Genomic DNA, 22,939 nt, shown 5'->3' with positions numbered 1-22,939 from the left:
TTTATTCTTTTTTTAGCATGATCACAAATTTTCTGTCAATGAACATACATTATTGATATTATTTTGCAGTTTTATTTCTATTCTAATCTCCAGAATCAGTTGACGATGTAATACATTGTATGTTTAATAATGTCAGTTATTATTTAATACAGTTATTTGTTTGGGAACTTCTGATGACCTTTCCACAGTAATAAGGCACAATCCACATAGAAAAGATCTATTTATATTCCAGTTTAAAAATTCACTTTATCAATTATCTGTGAATTTTTCTCCTAAAATCTGTATCCATCTCATAAAATCTCAAATCGTTTCAGGCTCGACTCTACATAATGGGGTGATTGAGAAAGTTTACAGTTTATCGAGGGTCTTATGAAAGAACTCAGGGTGAAATTAGGTTTCTGTTATAGAAAAAAATGCTGTTTCTCTTTTGGCTTAAAGAAATAATTCAGATTTTTAAAAATGTAGGATTCAGTGTACCATGCTACTTTACACTTTGTGTCTGATGTTTTTCTACACACATCATTGCAGTTTGTATAAGAAAGTTGGTTTGTCCTCCTGGAACGCAGATACATTTAGCTTCATTAACTCAATTAACATGGACTGACTTCTCACTCGTGTTTTTTTACTGACTTGTAAAGCTATCAGTAGCTGCCATCTTTGGTCACACAAAAATATTATGTACATCGTTCAACGTACCTGCACTGTTTGTGGGGAAAATGCTTTTAAAGTCTCATCTAGGTGTTAGCTACAGAGTCATCTTAAACTAGATTATTTTATAAGCATGGAAGATTATGAAAACATGTTTAAATACCTTTAACTGTGGAATTGACTTGCCCTTACACTGAACACTACTCATTTGTTTGATGTAATATGCTGTTTGTTTTACACAAGATTTTCATTTTAACTATTTTTGCCCATTTTTGTCTGAAAACCTTTTATGCTGCTATTTATGCTAGCCAGGACTCCCTTACAAATGGGAGTTTTTGAATCTAAATGGGTATGGATATATCTTGGTAAAACAAAGTTTAAATAAACAAAAACAAAACAAAAAAATAGACAGCAGCTGTAATAACAGTATATCAAATTTTATTGTCTATCCAACAATAGTGATCCCTTATGGTTTTGTCAAACAATATGCAACTGCTGCCAACAGTTGACATCAGTAGATGACATTAATCAAGTCACTATTTAAATTCAGTTTGACAGTGATTTAAATAGTGCAGTTACATCAATGCGAGTGCATTTATTTAAGACATTGGATTGCAGTTGATCCCATTCCAGACACAGCCTTCAAAATGGCTTATTTAGGAAAAAAACTTTCTTTCATACATACTATGTCTCAGTGTAAAAATGTCTTGCAGCATATGATTTTTCATGATAAAATAAATTACAGGGAAAAAATAAGCGTGCATCTCTAAATAAGCCTCATTTCATAACAAAGTTAACGCTGCTAACAGACTAAAACGACGTGAGAAACATAAGGAATGTTGAAGGAATGTGTCGTCAAACTTGGCTAAAGGCATTAAAAGTTCTCTGTATTGCTCAGTCTCTTGACACAGGGACGAAGGGCTTGAGATAAAGTGTGTAAGGACACAGACAAGAGTTGTAAGAAAATCACAAAGTAAACAGCAAAGTGAACGTGGCCGAAACTCCGACATTTCTTCACTGTGAGGTCATTTGTAAGACTAAGAAATTATGGGGGGGGGGATTAAGAAAAAAATAAGTTGCTTGAGAGAGAAATATTGTCACTATAATTACACTAATTACACAATGCTGCTGCTATAAAATCAGCAACATCTTCACATATAAAAAAAGTCTATAAAAAGCTGTGTGATACATCTTTATATTCAAAATGTCACAGCTGTAAAGTGAGATTAAAACTGAGTGATTCTTTTAAAAATTTAAAGTGTGCACATGACCAGTGTAATAGACCACTGCTGACTATGTTTGCTGTTCCTTACAAGAAGAACAACATCAGGAGCTTTTAAGATGCAGCTGGAGTGATCGTGTGTCAGTAAAATGCTTATACAACATCTGGAATCAATCGCCAACTCTTCAGCTTATAGGAGGCAGGCTGGAATCCACACTTCATGGATATCCTTACAGGATAACGCATGTGAAAATCCTTAATGTAAAACGACTTGGCTGATGCTTTAAGTCACTCCATCTGAGTGCAAAGCTACACCTAAGAAAATGTGATGGTAAGAACACTTCATCTGCCCCCCGTTTGTGCTGGTTGTCCAGTTTGCTTCTGAGGATATTAAGAGGTGTGTTGGGGAAAGAGGGTGTGTGTGTGTGTGTGTGTGTGTGTGTATTAAGAGGAGGGGCTGCAGGATGAAAACTTAAAATCTTCCCTGCTTGGCGTCTCCGATGGCTCCCCAGACATCGAAGACAAACTCATCGGGGAAGGCGAAGTCTCCGAGGGTCTCGTCCAACGCCATGGCAAATTCATCCGGGTTCTTCTTGTCACGGCCGACCTCAACCATCGTCGCAGCTGGAGAAAGAGGAGCAGAACACTTCGTTGAGTGACTGAAGGGCTCTCAAAGATTTCATAGCTCCCACCTGTGACATCAGCACTTTGTTACTCTGGGATTTCTCTATTCAAAACCATTATTATTATTATCCAGCAGTGGGTCGATGTCTGCCCCTAACGATAAAATGTTTTCCTGTGTTGAAAGAAACACTCGTATCCAATATTAACACAAACTACGATGGCCATAGCTCCGGAATGCAGAGAAGAGCAGAATAGCATGATAAAATAACGTTTTGCTTAACCTTCCTGTCGTACCCTGATCAAATTTGACCCATTTCAAATTATTTTATATCAGATATAGGGGCTTATTTTATCTGTCTCAAAATAACATGGAATAACATGAATAACTAATTTTATCTGTGGTCTTCATGGGCCAAAATCTGTCAGACATGTCTGGGTTAATATACATACTCATGACAGATGAAAATTTATACTCACCAAGTTCAGTGTCTCTGATGCCCATGTAGCTCTCCAGGAGGTCGTCCACTTTCTTTACCGCTTTCTCCTCAAATTCTGTTGGCTACAAAACGACAAACAACTCAGCTTCAATCACTCAGTTATTCAGTTTTACTGGAGTTTGTTGCTGTAATGCTCTTGCACAGCACTTCCCATCAAAATGTGATCTAAAATGGTTTAACACTACAAAACACAGGGGATTTGTGGGCGTTACTTGTCTTGTCTGTGTTTTTTGGGAAAAAGTGTTATGCATTGTATATTTTTTCTTGCACATTGCTGTTGTGCGTATGTTGTTTCACTATTCTTGAAACAACCTCTGTCTGTATTTTCATGATGATCTGTTTGCTTGTTTACGTTTGTTAGTTTAACTGTGTGTACCTTCAACAGAGAGAGCCTTTAGGATTATATCAGGAGCAAAAAATAGACAACTTCCAAGCAGTCTTTATACTCGTATCAACAGATTCATGCTGTCCAGTGGAAAAAAGGCTCTTTTCCCAGTATAGCAGATCATCAACACTCATGCACATGAGGGGTCACACTAAATTCTCAGTCAGATTACCTAAAGAAACTCACCTCCTCCTCTACAGTTGCTGGGCCCTTGGATCGAAGTCTCAGAGTCCCCCTTCCTGTGCCGATCTTGTTCTCACTGGCAGGTTTGGCGCCCTTTGACCTGGGCTCAAGCATCTCTGTCAGTCAGAGGGAACCAATATAAATGAAGTGTTTTTTTGCAAACTGTCCCATCGCAACACTAAACTGACCTTTTCAGCCACTTAAAACTACAGGTCAAGTGAAGATAAAAATTACCAGTTACGAATTTCTGTATTATTATCATATAGTCCTGAAAGTGCTTGGAACCAGAAGTGACCAAGAACTTTATGATGCTACACAACCCCACCTATACCGGCAACCGGACTGCACCCAGCTATCAATTAGCTTCCATAATTTGGGGTAAACCAAAAAAAGTTCACATCTATTTAAATTCACACTACGCCTCTGTCCTGAATAACAGGTCACTGTGGAAGCAACTTTTCAATCACAAGGTAGCTTCGCCCTGTGATTGACATCAGTTTTACTCTAAATGTGACCATACGTTACAAAATGAACATCATGCTGTGTTGAAGAAGACTCCAGACTTGCGATAAAGACCATAAACTCATTAGGAAAATGTTTACTGAGATAATAAATCCAGTGATACATTTTATCATAGACTTCTATACAACCAGTTCTTCTTGCAACACCTGGAGTCACCCCCTGCTGGCCATTAGAAAGAGTGCATGTTTAAAGCACTTCTGCATTGGCTAATCCACTTTCCACAGTCTGTGATTGTGTCTCAATCCTAAAGGTTTTTTATTACAGTATGTAATGTGTTAATGCAGACACACTTTTCTGTATCTTGTTCCCAACTCACCAAAGGCCTTCATTGGCTCCGACAGTTTTAGGGTGAAGGACTTGTCTTTGGGCAGCTCTTTAAGCATCCGGGCGACCTCATAATGCCGCGTCCCGACGATGTTACGTCCGTTAATGCACTCTACGTGGTCGCCCACAGAGATCACCTTCACCCGGTCCACGACACTGCCCTCTTTGATACGCTGCCATACAGAAGACATGAGTGAAAAAATATGATTAAAAGACAGCAAAATTCCGTCATACAATAACACAAAAAAAGGTTTGTTTGAAGCAACACGAGACAAAAATACACACGAAAACAAGAGAGAAAACCAACCAAAACTATCCTGCTGCAATACATAGCAAGTCTTTTTATTTACTCCTTAATCAGCTGATACCAGATGATCATTTTTCTCTTCTTTTTTTTTTCGAGCTCACTGATGCTTACAAAAGTAGTCATTAAAAATGCTTCCATGGAAAGCTACATTAATTTCTGTATGAAACTCCAAAAGCCTAGAAAAAAGTAAACAAACATTTGTGATGCAAATATGTCCGCTCTGCCAGCTTAGGAGAATGTGCACAGCATGGGACCTTCTGAATAGGAATAATGCTTTCCTGGTCTTTTTCACTACAGGAAGACAAAATACTTTATGGGAATTAATTCATTATTAATAGTTCATTTTAATCATCTTTTTTCCTTTTTTATGTTGAGCTACAGGCAGACCTGTTAAATGCTTCCTGACCTACATTTTGCTCCATAATCCTCTCAACAACAACAACAATTTACAGCATTAGAAGTTGTGAAACAGTCCAGATGTGATAGTGAGCTGCATTAGGCTGCATTTTTCATGCTCTTAAGAGGTCACATTTAGATTAAAGTGTGGGAAGAGGAAAATGTATTTTCCAGATATCAAAAGGTTCAATTTAAATGAACTAGTAAATGTTTCAAATTGTCAGCTTCTCTTTAAAAGCTCACATACTACAACAGCATCACCATACTGAGCCGAGGCTTTAAAGTGTAAATCATAAACACCATCAGGTTATCTGGATGCAGTGTTGTTTCAGCATCACATGATGGCACATGTGAGCACTTTGTTATGGCAGAGTGAGACGACTGAGACCAAATAAGCTCATTAGACCCGTCTGCATTAACAGAGGCAAAAATACCAAGCTGAATTATGATTTCCAGCCATGAAAGCCAGATTGTAAAGTTATATAGTTTCTTTTGGAATAACACTTGACTTATTTATTTTAATATTTCACATTATAAATCATAATCACAAACAGGTTTGCCAAGCCAAGCAGGTTTTCACACACAAGAATTTTGTGGTTTTGTTGCATAACTGACACAATAAAAATAGTCAGAGTAAAGACAAATAAAGCAAAAGTCGAGAATTTTAAAAAATGGCAGAGGTTGGTGGAGGCTGCACAGGAAATCTCCACCAACTGAAGTGGCATACAGCAGTTTACAAGATACAGTTTACATCCAGACACATATTAAGCCATGACAGTAGACAGTGCTTCAGAAGATCTATACAATCACCACAGTTTCAAGATCAATGGCATCAATTCAGTATCTGACCAAATGCAAAATACAGTCAACAATCTCCCTGATTTTGGCTGACAAAAATGAGCCATTATCAAAATTCCTTTGGGGATTGTATAAACCAATAAACACAGCTTAGTGTTTAATCCTAACCCCTTAATACGACTTAATTTCTGATATTGAAATGAGCAAGATAAATGTTAAGACAGCCACTAACATATTGGGACAGATGACGTTACAAGTTCCTTTTCTATCAGTCAATTCATTCCAATAAATCCCTGTGTCAACATCGACTTAGTATGTTGCATAACTTTATACCGCTAGGAATCAAGAGATGAAATAAAGGTTGGTACTCAAGTGTTTAAGATGAGTTTTGTCTCACCTTTATGAAAGCGTATCCTGCTCCGTTGTCCGTGATGGTGAGGCCCAGAGCATCTTCAGTTTTATGAATCTCCACCTCCTTCTTGATCCCTTTAATGTGGGCGAAGATAAAATCCTCGAGGCCGATCTGGCCCCCCAGCAGCTTGTCCATGTCAATCTTGTGAGTGTTGAGGGTGCAGAACAGGATCTGTACACACACATATGCTTAGCAGTTATAGTAAATTACAAAAGACACAGACAAAAAGCCCACATTTGATAAGACTAAGCTACAAAAGTAGGTCAAATGTACTTTGATTGTGGAAAAAATAACCTAATAGGCTGAATAAAATGAAAACAGATATTAATTATTTATAGTTCACAAAAATAAATAAAGAGGCCCTACTGTGAAGGAAAACCCCAGAAACATTTGCATCTTTTATATAATAATAAAAAAGATCCAGGGTCTTAGTCACAGTCTGAAAACTGAGCCAGATTCAAAAATAAAAGTGTTTAAGTGCAGATGACAGAGCACTGCCTCCGTATGCTAAATACAGGATTCATCAGGGAGCTCCGTCTTTGTTGCAGCTGCCAAGTTATGCAGTTATGCCCTCTTCTACCCCACGGTGTCATCAGTGTGTGTTGTGTGTCTGTGTTTCAAAGTCCTGAGCCTGTGATGAAGCAAACAGGGAAAATGACCTTTCCTTCTGTGCCAGAAATGTTGAAATCTGGCTTCACACCTTGTGGCTGCCATGTCTTGGCAGGACAGAGCGAGGGAAATGTGATCAGCAGGAACACGATACACAAGCGGCCTGATTTAAACAGCACTTTAGACAGAGACTGGACAGTGAAACCAGGAGGAGGAGACTGCCGGATGTGAATCATTTATGACACTCTATATAACTCACCTAGACAGAAGCTATTAATAACATTGACTTTAACCCTGGTGCATCACGAGGGTTTTGTTAGCTTATTCATTTTTAATTTTGTGATTATTTTGGAAGTGTCAATGCATACTGCATAAATTATGGCCAGTGCTCAGGTTTTTATTTTATAATTTTAACTTCCTATATAATTCTTATAATAAGTCTATAATATACTGTGAAGCCAAAATTACAGACATTTTTAACCCATTAAAACCTCAATATTTGGCTATGACAGCATTAAATCATGCATGCTATTACATCAGGATTTTAAAATTGAAGCGTTTACTATTTTCCAGCAGCTTGAACTATTTCTCATGTTTGCCCTATGTGGCAAATTCATGCTTTCCTTGTTTCCACTCGAGTTTCTGTTGCTGTATTATGGAAAAATATAAATCTCAGAGAAAGTAAAAAGATAAAATACAGTATTTTATTGCAGTTATAAGATTGAGACATTTTGTTTACAGGGTTTTTCTTTTTTAAATCTAACACTGCACAAAAACAAAAATGAATCAAAATCAGTGTTAATGCTAATCATTAATATATGACTGAAAAAAAGACAAAAAAACAGTGGCATTATGTAAACAAATAGGCATTTTAAGGGTTGAAATTCCAAATATCTGGTAATTACTAGTACTGAAGTTAGTTAAAGATACTCAGTAAAAGTGCAAAATAATGATGATTAAATATGATTTTATGGCAGTTTTTTCCCCACTGACCTTTCTGTCCTTTATACATCAGAGAAATTTTTATCGTAAAGAGGCAAATGAGTTAACAAGATCGGCTTTAATTTCCATTTACTCAGATATGCACAGCTTCTATTATTGGATCAGCTTCCAAGTAGGCAGTCGTGAAATGTAACTTGAGTTAAAGTACATTTACTCAAGTACTGTACTTAAGTACAATTTTGAGGTATGCATACTTTATTTGACTATTTCCATTTCATGTAACTTTATACTTCTACTCCACTACATTTGAGACAAATATGTAAACTTTACTCCACTACATTTAGCTTCCACCTTTAGTTTAATTTAAAGTGATTAGACATTTTGTTTTTCAATTAAATCTCACAACAGTATATTAAGTGGTTAAAATTTGCCCTATCTTTACAAAAATGAAAAACACTGCTTACATTAATGCATCAACGCAAATAATCTAATAATATATAGAGAATATATACATCAATCAGAATGGGTCCACTCTGCATAAAGAGTACTTTTACTTTAGATACTTTAAGTACACGTTGATGCTGATACTTTTGTACTTTAAGTAAGTTTTGAATGCAGGACTTTTACTTACGCAGTGAATTCATTTCCCAGCATTGTATTAGTACGTTTACTTAAGTAAAGGATCTGAATGCTTTTTCCACCACAGCTAGTAGGGCTTTGGGAAATACCAAGCCAGGATTTAGTGTCTGACTTCCGGGTCGCACGGTAGAAAGAGATTGATTCGTACTGGTTCATCAGGAGGATGACCTTTGTGCACCAATCAGGCTCTGGCAGCGAGGCCGGCCTTGTTTGGGCCTTTTTTTTTTTTCTGTGTACCAACAGGCGCAGTTCGCACACACATTAGCCAACGTGGCCTCATGTGTTGCTGTGGGTTACCAGACTATAAAAGAATTGGATTATAATGGAGCGAGGCTGCTAGAGGGGAAGGGCAAAAAGAGAAAGGGAGAATGGGAGAGAAGAGGAGGCAATGTGTGGCAAGGGAGGGGTGTACTGTAGCTCAATTGATGGCTCTTTTCCATAACAGTACCCCCCTCCCAGGCCAGGGCATTACCCAAGAGCGAGTGGGAGGAGCAGCAGCTGACGCCTACACTCGGTTGCCAAGGCTGCCGACTGCATTAAGCAGCTCTCAGCACTGCTCTCCTCCTGCTGCGCTCACAGCCACAGCATGTTCATACTGCCGGGTGTAGCTAGTATGCAGCGTCACACGCACTGCAGAGTGACTGCCTCCTCTCCGACCATTTGACTCACCACAACAGAAACTACACCTCCCACCGCCTGCACCACTCTGACCAGAACCTTGATAACCACATGGAAAAGGGCAAGTGAAGGAGAGTGAGAGCAATCTGCTTAGCATCACCCAAGACAGACCTAGTCATGGGTCAATGCTTTCAAAAGACGAAAAGACACGAGTCGAAAAATCTGACAAAACAGATCTAAAAATTGAGTTTGGAGGTAAAATATATGTTCTCATTTGTATAAATGCACAAATACCTGCAGCACAAGAAATAATAACATATAGCATAGAATAGCATATCAGAGATCAGCTCTTCTGTTTAGACACAAGTTTGTCTGGTCAGGGTTGGGTTTTTTTTAAGTGAAATAATCTAGTTAAAAAATCCTTAATTTAAAAAAATGCATCCCTGGTGTGTGTGTGTGTATATATATATATATATATATATATATATATATATATAGATAGATAGATAGATAGATAGATAGATATCATTTTATTATTTTCCCCTCTTTTCCATTTGTTGTTTGAAAACAAAAAGATACTTCTTTTATGAACAATGTGTGTTGCCTTTGTAATTTCTGGCTGCCATTAAATTATATGTATATTCTAGAAAGATCCAGAATCAATGAATAGGCAAATATTTTACATTTGCCGTAGAGACACACTCAGACTGTACCTTTAAAAACTGTAAAAATATAATCATGTATGTTTTTCCCTCCACACAAATTATTTTTCACTTTCGTTGACATTGCGAGACAGGGCATCTGTGCTGCATTCATGAACTGTGGAAATAATCCGAAAATTGAGTTCTCAACTGGAGAAATTCTTGTGAGCACCTTCTCAAGTCAGAGAAACAGCTCGGTAAACATTTGGGTCCACAATTTCAAAGCTCACCTGATCAATATTCTCTGACACACTACCGCGTTACAAATTAAAGCTCAGGTACACACCAAAGTCAGAAGAACAGGCACAGCATGTGAATGCACCATTGGCCTTGGTCTCCTACTTCACTGGAGGGTTCATTTTCACTGGAGTGGGATTTTAAGCTTCAGAGAAAACGAGCAGTGGTGTTACATCTCACAGCAAAGGCCACATATTTAATATATGAGGCGTTTAGACTGTCATCTAGTGACTACACAGATAATGTGATGAGATGTGTCAGGATCAGTCTGTCTCAGAATGTGATTGTTTGACTCATCACATCACGAGTTCACTTTGCAGTAATTCATCAAAGCAAAGTGGTGAAATGTAACTGTAAAAGTACATTCACTCACAATACTGTACTGAAGTACAATTCTCAGATATTAGTACTTTACATTTATTATCTAAAATTACTACTTAATTAGTAAATTCAGATTTTACACACATAATATACAATCTTATATATGAGCTTAAAAATGATCTAATGTTTGATTTCTTGCCCTTCTGGCAGTCATGTTTTTCAGTACATGGAACATATACTTGCAAAGATGTACAGTAGTGTTCAAAATAAGAGCAGTCCAATGTGACCAACCAGATTAATCCAGGTTTTTAGTATATTTTTATTGCTACATGGCAAACAAGGTACCAGTAGGTGCAGTAGATTCTCAGAAAACCAATAAGAACCAGCTCTTAAGGCTGTGCAATTGGGCAATTAGTTGAAAGGGGTGTGTTCAAAAATATAGCAGAGTCTGCCGTTGACTTTACAACTCAAAACTATTTTGTACAAACTTTTTTGTTTCTAGGATTTAGCAATCCTGTGAATCACTAAACTAATATTTAGTTGTATGACCACAGTTTTTATAAATTCCACAATTCATTTACATTTCTTGGTTTTGCTTCAGAAACAGTATTTTTGATGTCAGCCCACAAATTCTCTGGATTAAGGTCCGGGGATTGGGCTGGCCACTCCATAACATCAATGTTGTTGGTTTGGAACCAAGTTTTTCCTGGTTTACTAGTGTGTTTGAGGTCATTGTCTTGTTGAAACACCCATTTCAAGGGCATGTCCTCTTCAGCATAAGGCAACATGACCTCTTCAAGTATTCTGACATATGCAAACTGATCCATGATCCCTGGTATGTGATAAATAGGCCCAACACCATAGTAGGAGAAACATGCCCATATCATGATGCTGTACCACCATGCTTCACTGTCTTCACTGTGCACTGTGGTGGCTTGAATTCAGAGTTTGGGGCTCGTCTCACAGACTGTCTGCGGCCCTTGGACCCAAAAAGAACAATTTTACTCTCATCAGTCCACAAAATGTTCCTCCATTTCTCTTTAGGCCAGTTGATGTGTTCTTTTGGCAAATTGTAACCTCTTCTGCACATGCCTGTTTTTTAACAGAGGGACTGTGCGGGGGATTCTTGTAAATTGATTAGCTTCACAAAGACGTCTTCTAACTGTCACAGCACTTACAGGTAACTCCAGACTGTCTTTTATCATCCTGGAGCTGATCATTGGCCATGTGTCTCTGGTTTTGCTCTCCATTTTAAAGCATCGAAGATCATTTTAGCTGAACAGCCTATAACTATTTGCACCTCTTTATAAGTTTCCCCCTCTCAAATCAACTTTTTAATCAAAGTATGCTGTTCTTCTGAACAATGTCTTGAACGACCCATTTTCCTCAGGCTTTCAAAGAGAAATGCATGTTCAACAAGTGCTGGCTTCATCCTTAAATAGAGTCCACCTTATTCACACCTGTTTTTTCACAAAATTGATGACCTCACTGATTGAATGCCACGCTGCTATTTTTGTGAACACACCACTTTCAACTAATTGCCCAATTGCACAGCCTTAAGAGCTGCATATCACTAATGCTGGGTCTTGTTGGTTTTCTGAGAATCTACTGCACCTACTGGTACCTTGTCTGCCATGTAGCAATACAAAATATACTAAAAACCTGCATTAATCTGGTTAGTCACATTGGACTGCTATTATTTTGAACACTACTGTAATACTTGGAGCCTCGTCACTCCATTCATGAAAATTGTCAAAAAGGCCAGTTTGATTTGGTTTTGATACGGATAGGGAAAAAGTCAGACAAAACAAGATATCTGAAGCTATCACCTTCGGCTCAGCAGAATTTTAAGATGGATTTACAGTTTTCTGAAGTTCTATTATCCATTAATAAAATGAAAACCCCAATGATTAACCAGTTAGTTAGTTGCATAACTACTCACAAGCTAAAGGAGTAGATGTGTATTCATTTTAAGTTATTCCATTTGAGTACACACTGCAACACAACCACTAACCCTAACTGCACTGAAACAAAAAACCTTTGTTCCCTTTTTAAGAGAGCAACCAGTTCCCCTAGTATAAAAATAAATTGCATTTCAACAAAATTAGAGTGATTTGTAAAGCAGATATTGTACAACAATATACAAGGTACATCTATTGAATCTCTACAAATCTGCACATACATGTATTCTCTACAGAGGTCACTTCTCCTGCTTCTCTTTGAATAAAGATAAATACAGCTTTGAAATGAGTCTCGCTTTGAATTATATCTGAATTAAAACAGTGTTAACTTTGGAAACCTGTTTCTTTGGCAACTGAATGTCTGTCCATTTACAGCCTCTTCAACAGATCTCTTAATGGCAGAAAAGAGGGTTAGAAAGATTAAACGGAGAGCATCATGCTTTCAGAGGAGAATTACTTAAGTGTAACCAGTGGAATAATGTTCTTCACATTTCCTGTCAGCGTCTACTGTTATTCCTGCACCAGGTGTTTTTAGTAGTTAACAGGGAATGCTGATGTAAGCTGCGTGTTTTGTGGTGTGGTCATGTTTTCAACAGAGTATCACATCCATCAGCATTTAAGCCGGCGTAATCATTTACCTGACTGCGGATGTGAGATTCTACGGAGTGACAGCTGAAGAGTTGTTTCATAAAGGTGACTCAGAAAAGCAGAGTTCATCATGAAAAGCACATCTGAGTGAGTTTGATAAACTCAGCCAAGATTAATCTTTTTCATAAAGTCAAGCTAGAGAGAATGTGATCCTGTTTTTATCACTGATCACTTGATTCACAGCGGAAAAAAATAAACATGTCAATAAAAAACTGTCATGTTCTCAGCCACTGAGTAGCTCATAATATTACATCAAAAACTAACACATTGTAACAAACAAAACAAAAGAGCAAAGTTTGAACCCAAAAGCTCAGAAAGTGTGAATTTTCTTTGTGTGGTGAAAATTAAAGTACAAAGCTAGAAACATGCAGCCAGTAGAGTGCAAATCTCCAGGTGTTCAGAATCTCCAAACTCTGCTCATAAAACAAGCATTTTAAAGTTGTTTTCATGAATTCAGACTTTACATCTGCATCATGACATAAGTATGTCAGCATCCTCCTTTGATCTGTCTATTGCAATTAAGTAACAGCAAAATCTATTTATTTTTGGTTCTTAATGCTCTATAAGTGGGAGTCAACATAGCCCTGATAGTCCTTAACTTTCTTCATAAAACAGGCACATAAAAGATGTATTAGACACATCAGACAAAGCTTGATTTCAGAAGCCAAAACACTATCGGTTTATTTTGGGTACAAACCAATGTAATATGAATCCCAATCTGACCCTTTAACACTTTAACACACTAACTAACCGATTGTAGCAGTGGTAGAGCAGCAATTCCTGTGTTCATTCAGGTAAAAAATTAATGTTTTCGTCAATGGAGTCTGGTGGCTTTGATGAGAGCATGGATTTCAGCTTAAGTTCCCTGTCAGAAAGTGCTGTCTGACGGTAAGGTGAAAATATTTAGCATATGGGTGGGCGATATGGCCCTAAAATAATATCAGGATATTTCAGGGTATTTTGGCGATAACGATATTCTTGAAAATATTACAAAATACTAAAAAATATATAGATATGATTTTTTTTAGTCTGTATAAATAAATAAAAAACATACAACAAAATAAAAATCAATCATAAATCAAAAATATAGTGAAAATTGCAAATCTCAACAGTAACCAAATACAAAAAATGTACTCTTGACTCTTGAGTATTAGCAAATAATAAAAATAACCATCTAGGGGTCCGGGGGCATGCCCACCTGGAGAATTTTTTTTTTTCATAAAAGCCCAAATTTGGTGGCCTCTCACACATTCTAATGCCAATATTTCATCATATACACCAGGCATGTCCAAACTATTCCACAAAGGGCCGTGTGGCTGCAGGTTTTCGTTCCAACCAAGCAGCATCACACCAGCTTTGACTCAGTTAATCAACTGATCTCAGTCTTCAGACAACTGATGGGTCAAACTGTGTGCTTTTGCTTGGTTGAAACGAAAACCTGCAGCCACACGGCCCTTTGTGGAATAGTTTGGACATGCCTGATATACACTGATCCTAATCATTCCCTATTTTAATTAATATATATATATATATATATATATATATATATATACTAGTAAAGGATAATAAGGGTTCTTGTATGTTTTATTTAAGGCATCTTATTTTCACAGTCTTCTTGTAAATTCTGTGGTGGATTCTGTAAACACACAGGTTAAGAGTATTTAGTTTGGCTCGCGCGCACAAGGAAAGATCATGTGGGGACGGGACTGATACAGACAGGTAGGCACAATTCTCTGTGGGGAGGGCAAATCGGTATATTTAGTACGTGTGTGTGTAAGTGTGTGAATGCGTGCGCACGTCTCAGAAGAGGACGGAGAGGTGGGGGTTGAGGTTTTGACTGACTGACGGGTGACAGACACTGCTGAGCAACGGCAACACAACTTTAAATTATGAACAGTGTAAATATGCTTTCAGTAGCTTGAATGTGACGTTAGCACAGCACATGAGACTATGGCGGACTGCCACAATTTAGGTAATTAATGGGAAACCCTTATGCCACTATGCCAAGAAGTAGGAATGTTGGCAATATCATTTTTTTTACCCATAAAAAAAACGTACCGGTATAATCTTGAACAATATGATATGGCACACCTCTAATATAGCGTCAGCTAAATGACATGTTGCCGTGATTTCTTTTCTTTGAATAGGCTGAGAATAAGCCAGAATTTTCTTAGGTAAACTGGATTTGACTAGTAATCTTGCTTTCTGAATGAACCAGGAAAGCACTGAAATTTGTGAGAATTAAACTAAAGATTACTGAATGCTGAAGGCTGTGTGGAAACCAGAGGTCAAACACTCTTTCTCTCTCTGATTCATCACTACACACAGCCCAGACAGGTGATAACAAATATTGGTTTTTATCTGTGCTTGTTTTGTCTCCACCATCACATCAATCCTCAGAGAGGCCAATGGAAACCTGAACTCACCTCTGAAAAAACCTGTTGTTGATCTGTGGGCTAAGCTACCGTGACAACGCTTTCCTCTGCATTGCCGCTGGTAAACAACCACTTAGATTGCTTTAAAACAAGATCCAGTCCAGTCAGTGGTGAGTACACACACACATACACACCTGGGGTCTGTTTCTGCAGCTTCACGCAAACACTCCTCGTTAGTGTTACAGTTGTTTCTCACAGTGAGCAACACAGTCACACAGGGAAAGTTGGTGCTAATTTACTTGTCACATGTGTAATGAAGAACAATTACCAGTAACCCCATGTTCGCTGGAATAATGTTGCAGGATAATTTCAGAACATGTTATTATCCACTAATACAAAATAACTGGGCCGCTTTACTGTGCAAGGAAATAATGGTGGCTTTAACTGGTCAAAAAGACGATTACAGTGAACATTACCAAGTATGTTGAATACAAAAGAGGGAAAACATTAACTTTTCTTTCTAATACAATAAGATAATCCCATATCATTTACTTGAAAGCACACTATCTGTTTGCACATTTAAGCACAATTCCAGCACATTACATACATTTAAAGGCTCAACAACACAACAAGCAGAGCCAAAAAAAGTTTGATTGTTCGATTAACAAACGATATTTGTTTGTTTTTTGCCCTCATAGTTCACTGACATTGTCTCTTCTATTGAAAGAGTGTATATCTTTGTGATTTTAAAGAAATTAACAACACAACACACGCAGATGAACGTTTTTGCAAAGTTACTGAATATTTCAAACTGAAATCAAAGCATCGCTTGAAATGAAAATGTCTATTTTAGTTTTAGAATAGAAATCAACTTCTCCAAAACAGTAGAAAACAAATAACTTGCATTACTGGCAAACAGTTTTTCCACAGTATTTACACTTCTATTTGTACAGCGTAATCTTCCCTACAGCTAAAATGTTAATTGCCCAGCCCTAACTTCTGTGTTTAAAATTACCCAGATCTTCTATGGATCCTGTGGGGGTGTTAGAGCATGCACACTGGAGACTTCCAGTTTAGCCTTCCACTAACTGGATGGGAATAAAATATATATAGATAGATATAATTGTGCGGCTCTTCTTTACTTTCCAAATGTTGTCATAGTTTTTATAGAGTCCAGCCCTCATCCATGTGCGCTATGGCACAACTCACACACTCTCACACACACTCTTTGTTCATCATGTGTCAAGAATTTTCCCGATGCAATACTGAACAGCACAAACACTTTCCATGAAATTGAGCATCAATTTAATTTTCATGCAATGTTGCATACATTACTATTTATGCACTCAGCGGCCAATTTATTAGGTACACCAGTGAATTCTAACAAAACTCCACCATTAATTCCTCTCAGTCCATTTTCTGATTTCAAATTGATGTGGTACGGAGAATAATGCCTCTAAATAGACCTACAACTAATCAGAGCAATGAAGCATGTGATGTAGTGCTGAGTGACCCATGCAGGTTGTGGCGGTGCTTGGTCTGTTTTCAAAAAAGACAAACATGGCAGCTGGGTCACAAACTTTCTCAAATTAGGGGTTAATAGTCAATTAAAAGGTGTTCCTAAAACACTTGAGATTCAAAATATTGATTTATATTAATCAGCGCTGTCTAGTTTGACAGTTTGATACAAGTTTCTGACTTCTGTTGGGCCCAAGTCATTCTATTAAACCAGTCAGAAATCAGTCTGAATGATAAAGTGACCAGACTCATCTGCCAGAGCGAATACAAATTAGATTTTTTTGGTTTCCAGGCTAGCTCATGTAATGATAGATGAGAAGAGCCCTCACTTAACATTCTCTACATACCAAGCCTAAAAAAAGATAAGTCCAATCAGCAACCCGTTATCAAGTCAGATTATTGTATCTAAAGCCTGTGACATATACAGTTGTAACTGCAATTCATCATGATGCTTGCTTGATTTGACACAAGCTGCATCAAATGAAATTGTTGCACCTAATCCCCCACCCCCCGATAAAGAAATGTCTGGCTGCAAACATGGAAGTACAACCACCAGCAAAGATGCAAAACAAAAAAACAAGATGTGTGGGTCTGTCACATGGCCGCAGCCGAGGTATTCAAACTGTATGCAAATGGCTTCGTTTATGGTGAGCGTGTTGACTGCAACAGGTGGATGAGAAGTAAAGAGTCACAAAGAGAGAGCCACTCCTCAGTCTCTACAGCTACAGGGCCAATAACCAGACTTTGACCCGAGCACATAAAAAGATCCCATTCTCCATTTAAAGGCTGCTGAGCCACGTTCATGTCTTGCTGTCTGAGATAACTCAGAGAATGAACTGAGTTTACTTAATAAATGCTCTCTATATTTAGTGTATTTACTGTTATAATGCTTGAGATGTTATTTCACTCAGACAAATTCCTTTCCATCACTTCTGCATCCTAAATTAAGTGACTGACTCGGAGCTTTACTGTAACATAAGAACTAGTGTCTAATTAAAGGCACAACAATAGAAGGCCACAGTGAACCCAGACAGGCTTTAATGCAATGTGATGTCTGTTTGGAAAGAAATGTGCCACCTATTAGGAGGCAATGACCACACGGAAGACAATGCTGTTGTTCATTACATAATTCTTATCAGGCTCAGCCAAGCACTCATGTAACCAAAGTGCCACAGAGCCACTGGTTAACAAACAACCACCGCTTTGGTTTCTGGATGGCTCATTGTGAAACTATTTTGTCGTCAAATTTACCCTAAATTATACATAAAGCATCTCCTCAATAAGTGTTAATTATTTGTGTTTTCGCAATTTTTTTTTTTAGATCTTATGAATGGACGTTTTACCATTATTATTAAGGCAATTATTATTATTAAGGCAGTCATTAAAACTACAGCATTTTAATCAAAATTGCACAAACTTGGCATTACACACAAATGTTTAAATTTGGCCACCAATAAATATGTGTGTGAAGTCTGAGAGAAAATAAAATATCACTTTCATGTCAGATTGTTACTTTCTACTATTTTGGTGTTTAACAATACTTACTGCCATAAAGCTTCAAGTCTGTACGAGGGCTAAAGCAGATGGCACATTCCGCACCTGCCGGGTGCTCAGTGGGAATTTTATCTTTTCAGCAGATTTTGAGTGCAGACTGCATCTGACAGTTTTGTGATGAATAACATGTCGAGTGGACTCTCCACACTTGTTCTTCAGTCTCAATACTGAATGAAATGTGTCCATAGCAGCGAGTATGAAAAACGATCCAGTATCGAGAAGTACAACAAGGTTAGGAAATAAAATATTTCTGTTTGAAATTCACACAGTCATTTACACACACAATAATATTTTCTTTCTTTCTTGAGTCATCATTAATGTCTTCATTTCTTTCTTTTTATTGATCAACAGATCAATCCCACCAAAAATGTATTTCCAAATAGAAAAAGGATAAACGAAGCAAATCTTTCAACTAGGAAAGCTTTACCTGAGTGTTAATGCAGTTTTCTTAGACCTTTCCAACATCACACAAGTGCTATACTGGGTGGACAAAATATCACGAACACCTCACAGTAGGATGAGAAAAAAAGAATATGGGCAAAAAGGTATCAATCTGGCACCAGTACCCAGCTCTATCCATTAAATATTAGACTTTTGTCCGGAAATAACATTCGACAGTGCAAATTTCTTTTGTCCTGAGAGACAGAGGTCATGTCCGGTCAACATGGGCAGCAGATTGAGGTTTGGTGGTGTTTATGGAGGGAGGAGGCCAGGGGCAGAGCTGCTCCCCAGGGTCCTCTGGGACGCCTCTGGCTGTGGCTGGGAAAACGTATCTGGTTAGATTTGAGGCGATGCCCACTGAGCCGGACGTGAGAGACTTCCTGTGGTAAAAACTGTGGAGTCCAACAACTCACACTCCCTCCATCCTTCTGTCTGTATCTGTCTTTGTCTCTGTGTAACTATCTATGCCATATTTCTGAATAGGCCTGTATCCTCAGTGGCACACACACTTTCTACACCAAATAATGCCAATATGATATAATTGCTTTACAGGACAGACTAATATGTTGAAATATGGGTTTTTATGTGTTATTGTTGATTAAACTTTGAGGCATTATTTCAGCAGTGGAACTTTTTTATCCAAATGTAGAAACTAAAAAAAACATAAATGTGATTCTTTAGTAATCCTGGTACTGTAGATCCTCACTTATCCTCCTTTAAAGAAGAGTCAGAGGTCAAGGATTGCTTTAAAGAACAGTACTCAGAGAAGTGGTACAAGATCAATGTCTGCAGTGCTTGCTGACATTAATATTTGAACACAAGCTGCTGAAAATCTGCTAAAATCCCAAATCTCTTTAGCTCCTCTGTACTAATGTGCTTGTTGTTAGGAAAAGAACAGGCCGTAAGGCAGTTTCTGTACTAAAACAAGTCTAGACAGATGCAGAACAGTCCTAATGAGTGTTATTGATAGACATGACGGAACAAATACCCAGAAAAAAAATGGCTGGTGTCCAAATCAGTGAAACAAACTGACGACTTTGAGCCTCATTTTGAAGATCTACAACTATTCCGGAAATCAGCCATCCACTTTATCACATGTCAATATGTATGTGAAGTCCTGTATTGTGTAACTCACTGTATGTACCAAGGCCACTGAGACAAATTCCTTTCCAATTATTGCACTTGTTGAATGAAGTTACTGTATCTCCGTGCTGCACGTCTCCAGCTCTTTCAGCACAGCAAGCTGATAACAGGCTGCTCCGCTGGCCTATCTAGTCATATTTTAGGCTGACAAAAGCCAAACATGCCACTCACACTTTCCTTTGAAAAGAGAAGCTTACGCAGTCTGAACTTAGGAGAGGACACAGAACCTGCCTTTGTTTTCCCTTGTAGACATGTAGCATACGCTCCTGCTTCCTAGTAGAATTTGATGCAGAATGAATGTAACTAAAAAAAGAGGTAATTTATCAGGGATTCAGTGACTTCACATGAAGATAAGACATAGCTCTATCTCAGTCCTGCAGGGTTGAAGGTGTGCAAGTTGGCAGGGCGTGCCTTTACAAACACAAACTAGCTTTGACATGAGACAATCAAAGTTGACATTTAATGGCCACCATGGGGCTAATCTCTAAGAAAAGCCACTTGTAAAACTGTTTACCCAAACCTTAACTGCAAGTGTTCATTCATCATAAGAGTAAGTGGTAAAAAAACGTATTACTACAGTGCATTAATACTTAAGTAAAATAATAAGTAAAAGTATTATTAGCAAAAGTAAAGGAAGTCATTATGCAGATAAATGGCTCCTGTAATTGATATTTTGTGATACATGTCATTATTAGATTGTTGATATTGATAAGTGGTTCTCAATGTAAAGGACTTCTAACAGTCACAAGAGGAATCTGAGGAGTTATGATGCATTTAAAAGGGTTGGAAAGAAGAAAATCTAAATTAATCTGCACAAAATTGCATTACTTTTTGGAACGCTTTAAAAAAAAAATTGTTCTCTTTGGACCTCAAACTGCTACCTTTATGAGTTTTCATGTATTTTCCAACACCCATAACAATCCTCAATAATTCCTTTTGAAATGTAGTTAAATATTTTGTACGCCTAGCATAAAATGAAAATACTCAAGTAAAGTACAAGCAGTGGTAGAAGTAGTATCCAGATCCCTTAATGAAAAGTGTTAATACCACACTGAAGAATTACTCTACTACAAGTTAAAGTCCTGCATTCAAAACCTTACAAAAGTTAAAGTAAAACAGTATCAAAAATAAAAGTACTCAGATTGGTATTCCAAATATATAATTGGCAGCATTTACTGTTGTCAACGTGGGGATTATTTTGACTACTACAAGTTTTGTGGTTTAATTTATAAAAAAGCATAACCATTTTAAATTGGATCACGTGTTTTTCATGTTTAACCTTGACTTGAACTGGTAACTAAAGCTGTCAGCTAGTGGAGTAAAAAGTACAATATTTGCCTCTTTCAATGGAGTGAAGTAGAAGCATTAAGTTACATGAATGTAGATACGACATACAGTGGTTAAAGAAGTATTCAAATCCATTACTTAAGTATAGTACTAATACCACACTGTGAAATTACTCCACTACAATTAAAAGTCTTGCATTGAAAACTTTACTTGACACATTTATGTAAGCAGCATTTTACTGTTGTCAAGGTATGGCTAATTTAGACACTTAATACACCATTTTGTGTTTTTTTAAATAAAGATGCTTAATAATTTAACACTGGATCACATGTTAAATGTTGAACTGAACTAGTAGGAGTACAATATTTGCCTCTTGAATGTAGTGGAGTTGCACAAATGGAAATACTAAAGTAAAGTACCTCAAAATTGTACAGTACTTGAGTAAATGTTTTTAGTTACTTCCCACCAAGAATCTCAAAGTTGTACAGGAGTACAGTATTAACCTTCTCCACCACTTTTGTATGCGATACTACATTTCTTTGAGGTAAAAAAAAAAAAAAAAAGCACTAAATCACAAACACTAAATCAAAAAATGATGTCCTTCTTTATAACACTTTTTGAGTGGTCAAATTCAAGCACTTTTCAAGGACTTTCAAGGTCCATACAAGCTTTTCCATTACCTTACAACGGTTGTAAATTGCATGTTTTAGATGAGTACTTACATGCTAAAGGGGGTAATTTCACTCAACCATACGGACAGCGATGGTTTTACACTTTTAAACAACCAAAAGTGCAGTTTGCTAATCTCAATATTGAATTTATTATTTTTTTCATTGAACATGTGATTATCTATAGTCAGATTACACGAAAAAATACAGTAAGAATTTCAAGCATTTTCAAAAAACTTTATCCAAAATCCAAGCACTTTTCAAACCTTGAAAATACAACATTAAAATGTAAGCATTTTCAAGGATTTCAAGCATCCGTATGAACCCTGAACAGGTGGGCTGTCTTACCTCAGGTGGGCTTATATTAAACGCTTCTGCTATTTTGCCGTACAGCTCCTTGACGTTGGTGAATCCCTCGATGCGGCCGGTGGGACTTCCGTGCGCCAGCTGCGTATGGAAGACCAGCTTGGGCCGCAGGTTGGCAGGTGGAGGCGGCAGCCCCGCTCCGTTCACGGCGGATTTAGCCAAGCTCCCGGCACCTGCGTGTCCACCGCTCACCTCCTCGTTTTCCACTAAGTGCTCCTTCGTCGACTTGTTTTTCTTCCTCCACGGTCCCAACGGCATTTTTGTTGTTGTTTTAGTTAGTTTTTTCGACGTCGGAAGTTTAAAAAAAAAGTCCGTTGCTATATCATTGAAGTAGCTAACCTGTTGAGTTCCAATCCCAACGGTCGTGTTACTTCCTCCTTTCCTCCTGAGCTGTCCTTCCTTCCTTCCTTCCTTCTTTTTTCCTTCCTTCCGCGACCCACTTTTCCTCTCCTCACCTGTCCCACAGACTAGATTTGTTCCTCGACAGTGGCTCAAGCGCTCGCTTGCTACATAAACGGCGTGAATATTCAACAGGTAGGTGGCGGTGAGTACGGGACCTGCTGGCTGGATCTCTGCTAACAAAAGCTGCTCTG

The 22,939-nt window shown here is 37.8% G+C and overlaps 1 protein-coding gene across 1 annotated transcript; it reads right to left on the bottom strand.

Moving 5' to 3' along the window:
- Positions 1 to 1,069: 1,069 nt before the first annotated feature.
- gipc2 (GIPC PDZ domain containing family, member 2) lies at positions 1,070 to 22,939 on the bottom strand. The gene is made up of 6 exons (XM_059344745.1): positions 22,329 to 22,939; positions 6,304 to 6,489; positions 4,398 to 4,578; positions 3,563 to 3,675; positions 2,972 to 3,053; positions 1,070 to 2,494 (listed from the first exon to the last, which is right to left on the bottom strand). Exons 1-6 carry the CDS (start codon positions 22,602 to 22,604, stop codon positions 2,343 to 2,345), a joined length of 990 nt encoding a protein of 329 aa, XP_059200728.1. The 5' UTR covers positions 22,605 to 22,939; the 3' UTR covers positions 1,070 to 2,342.

The sequence above is a fragment of the Centropristis striata genome, chromosome 11 (genome assembly GCF_030273125.1).
Source record: "Centropristis striata isolate RG_2023a ecotype Rhode Island chromosome 11, C.striata_1.0, whole genome shotgun sequence".
NCBI classification, from domain to species: Eukaryota; Metazoa; Chordata; class Actinopteri; order Perciformes; family Serranidae; genus Centropristis; species Centropristis striata.
Note: the sequence above shows the minus strand (reverse complement) of the source record. Positions and strands in the feature narration are given on the sequence as shown.

Bases quoted from the DNA above. Each gene is read 5' to 3' on its own strand.
- gipc2 (XM_059344745.1), bottom strand. From the start codon at position 22,604: ATGCCGTTGGGACCGTGGAGGAAGAAAAACAAGTCGACGAAGGAGCAC. The intron at 4,579-6,303 runs GTGAGACAAAAC...TCTGTATGGCAG, and splicing joins CAGGATACGCTTTCATAAAG to CGTATCAAAGAGGGCAGTGT. The intron at 2,495-2,971 runs GTGAGTATAAAT...CTCTTTCTCCAG, and splicing joins CATCAGAGACACTGAACTTG to CTGCGACGATGGTTGAGGTC.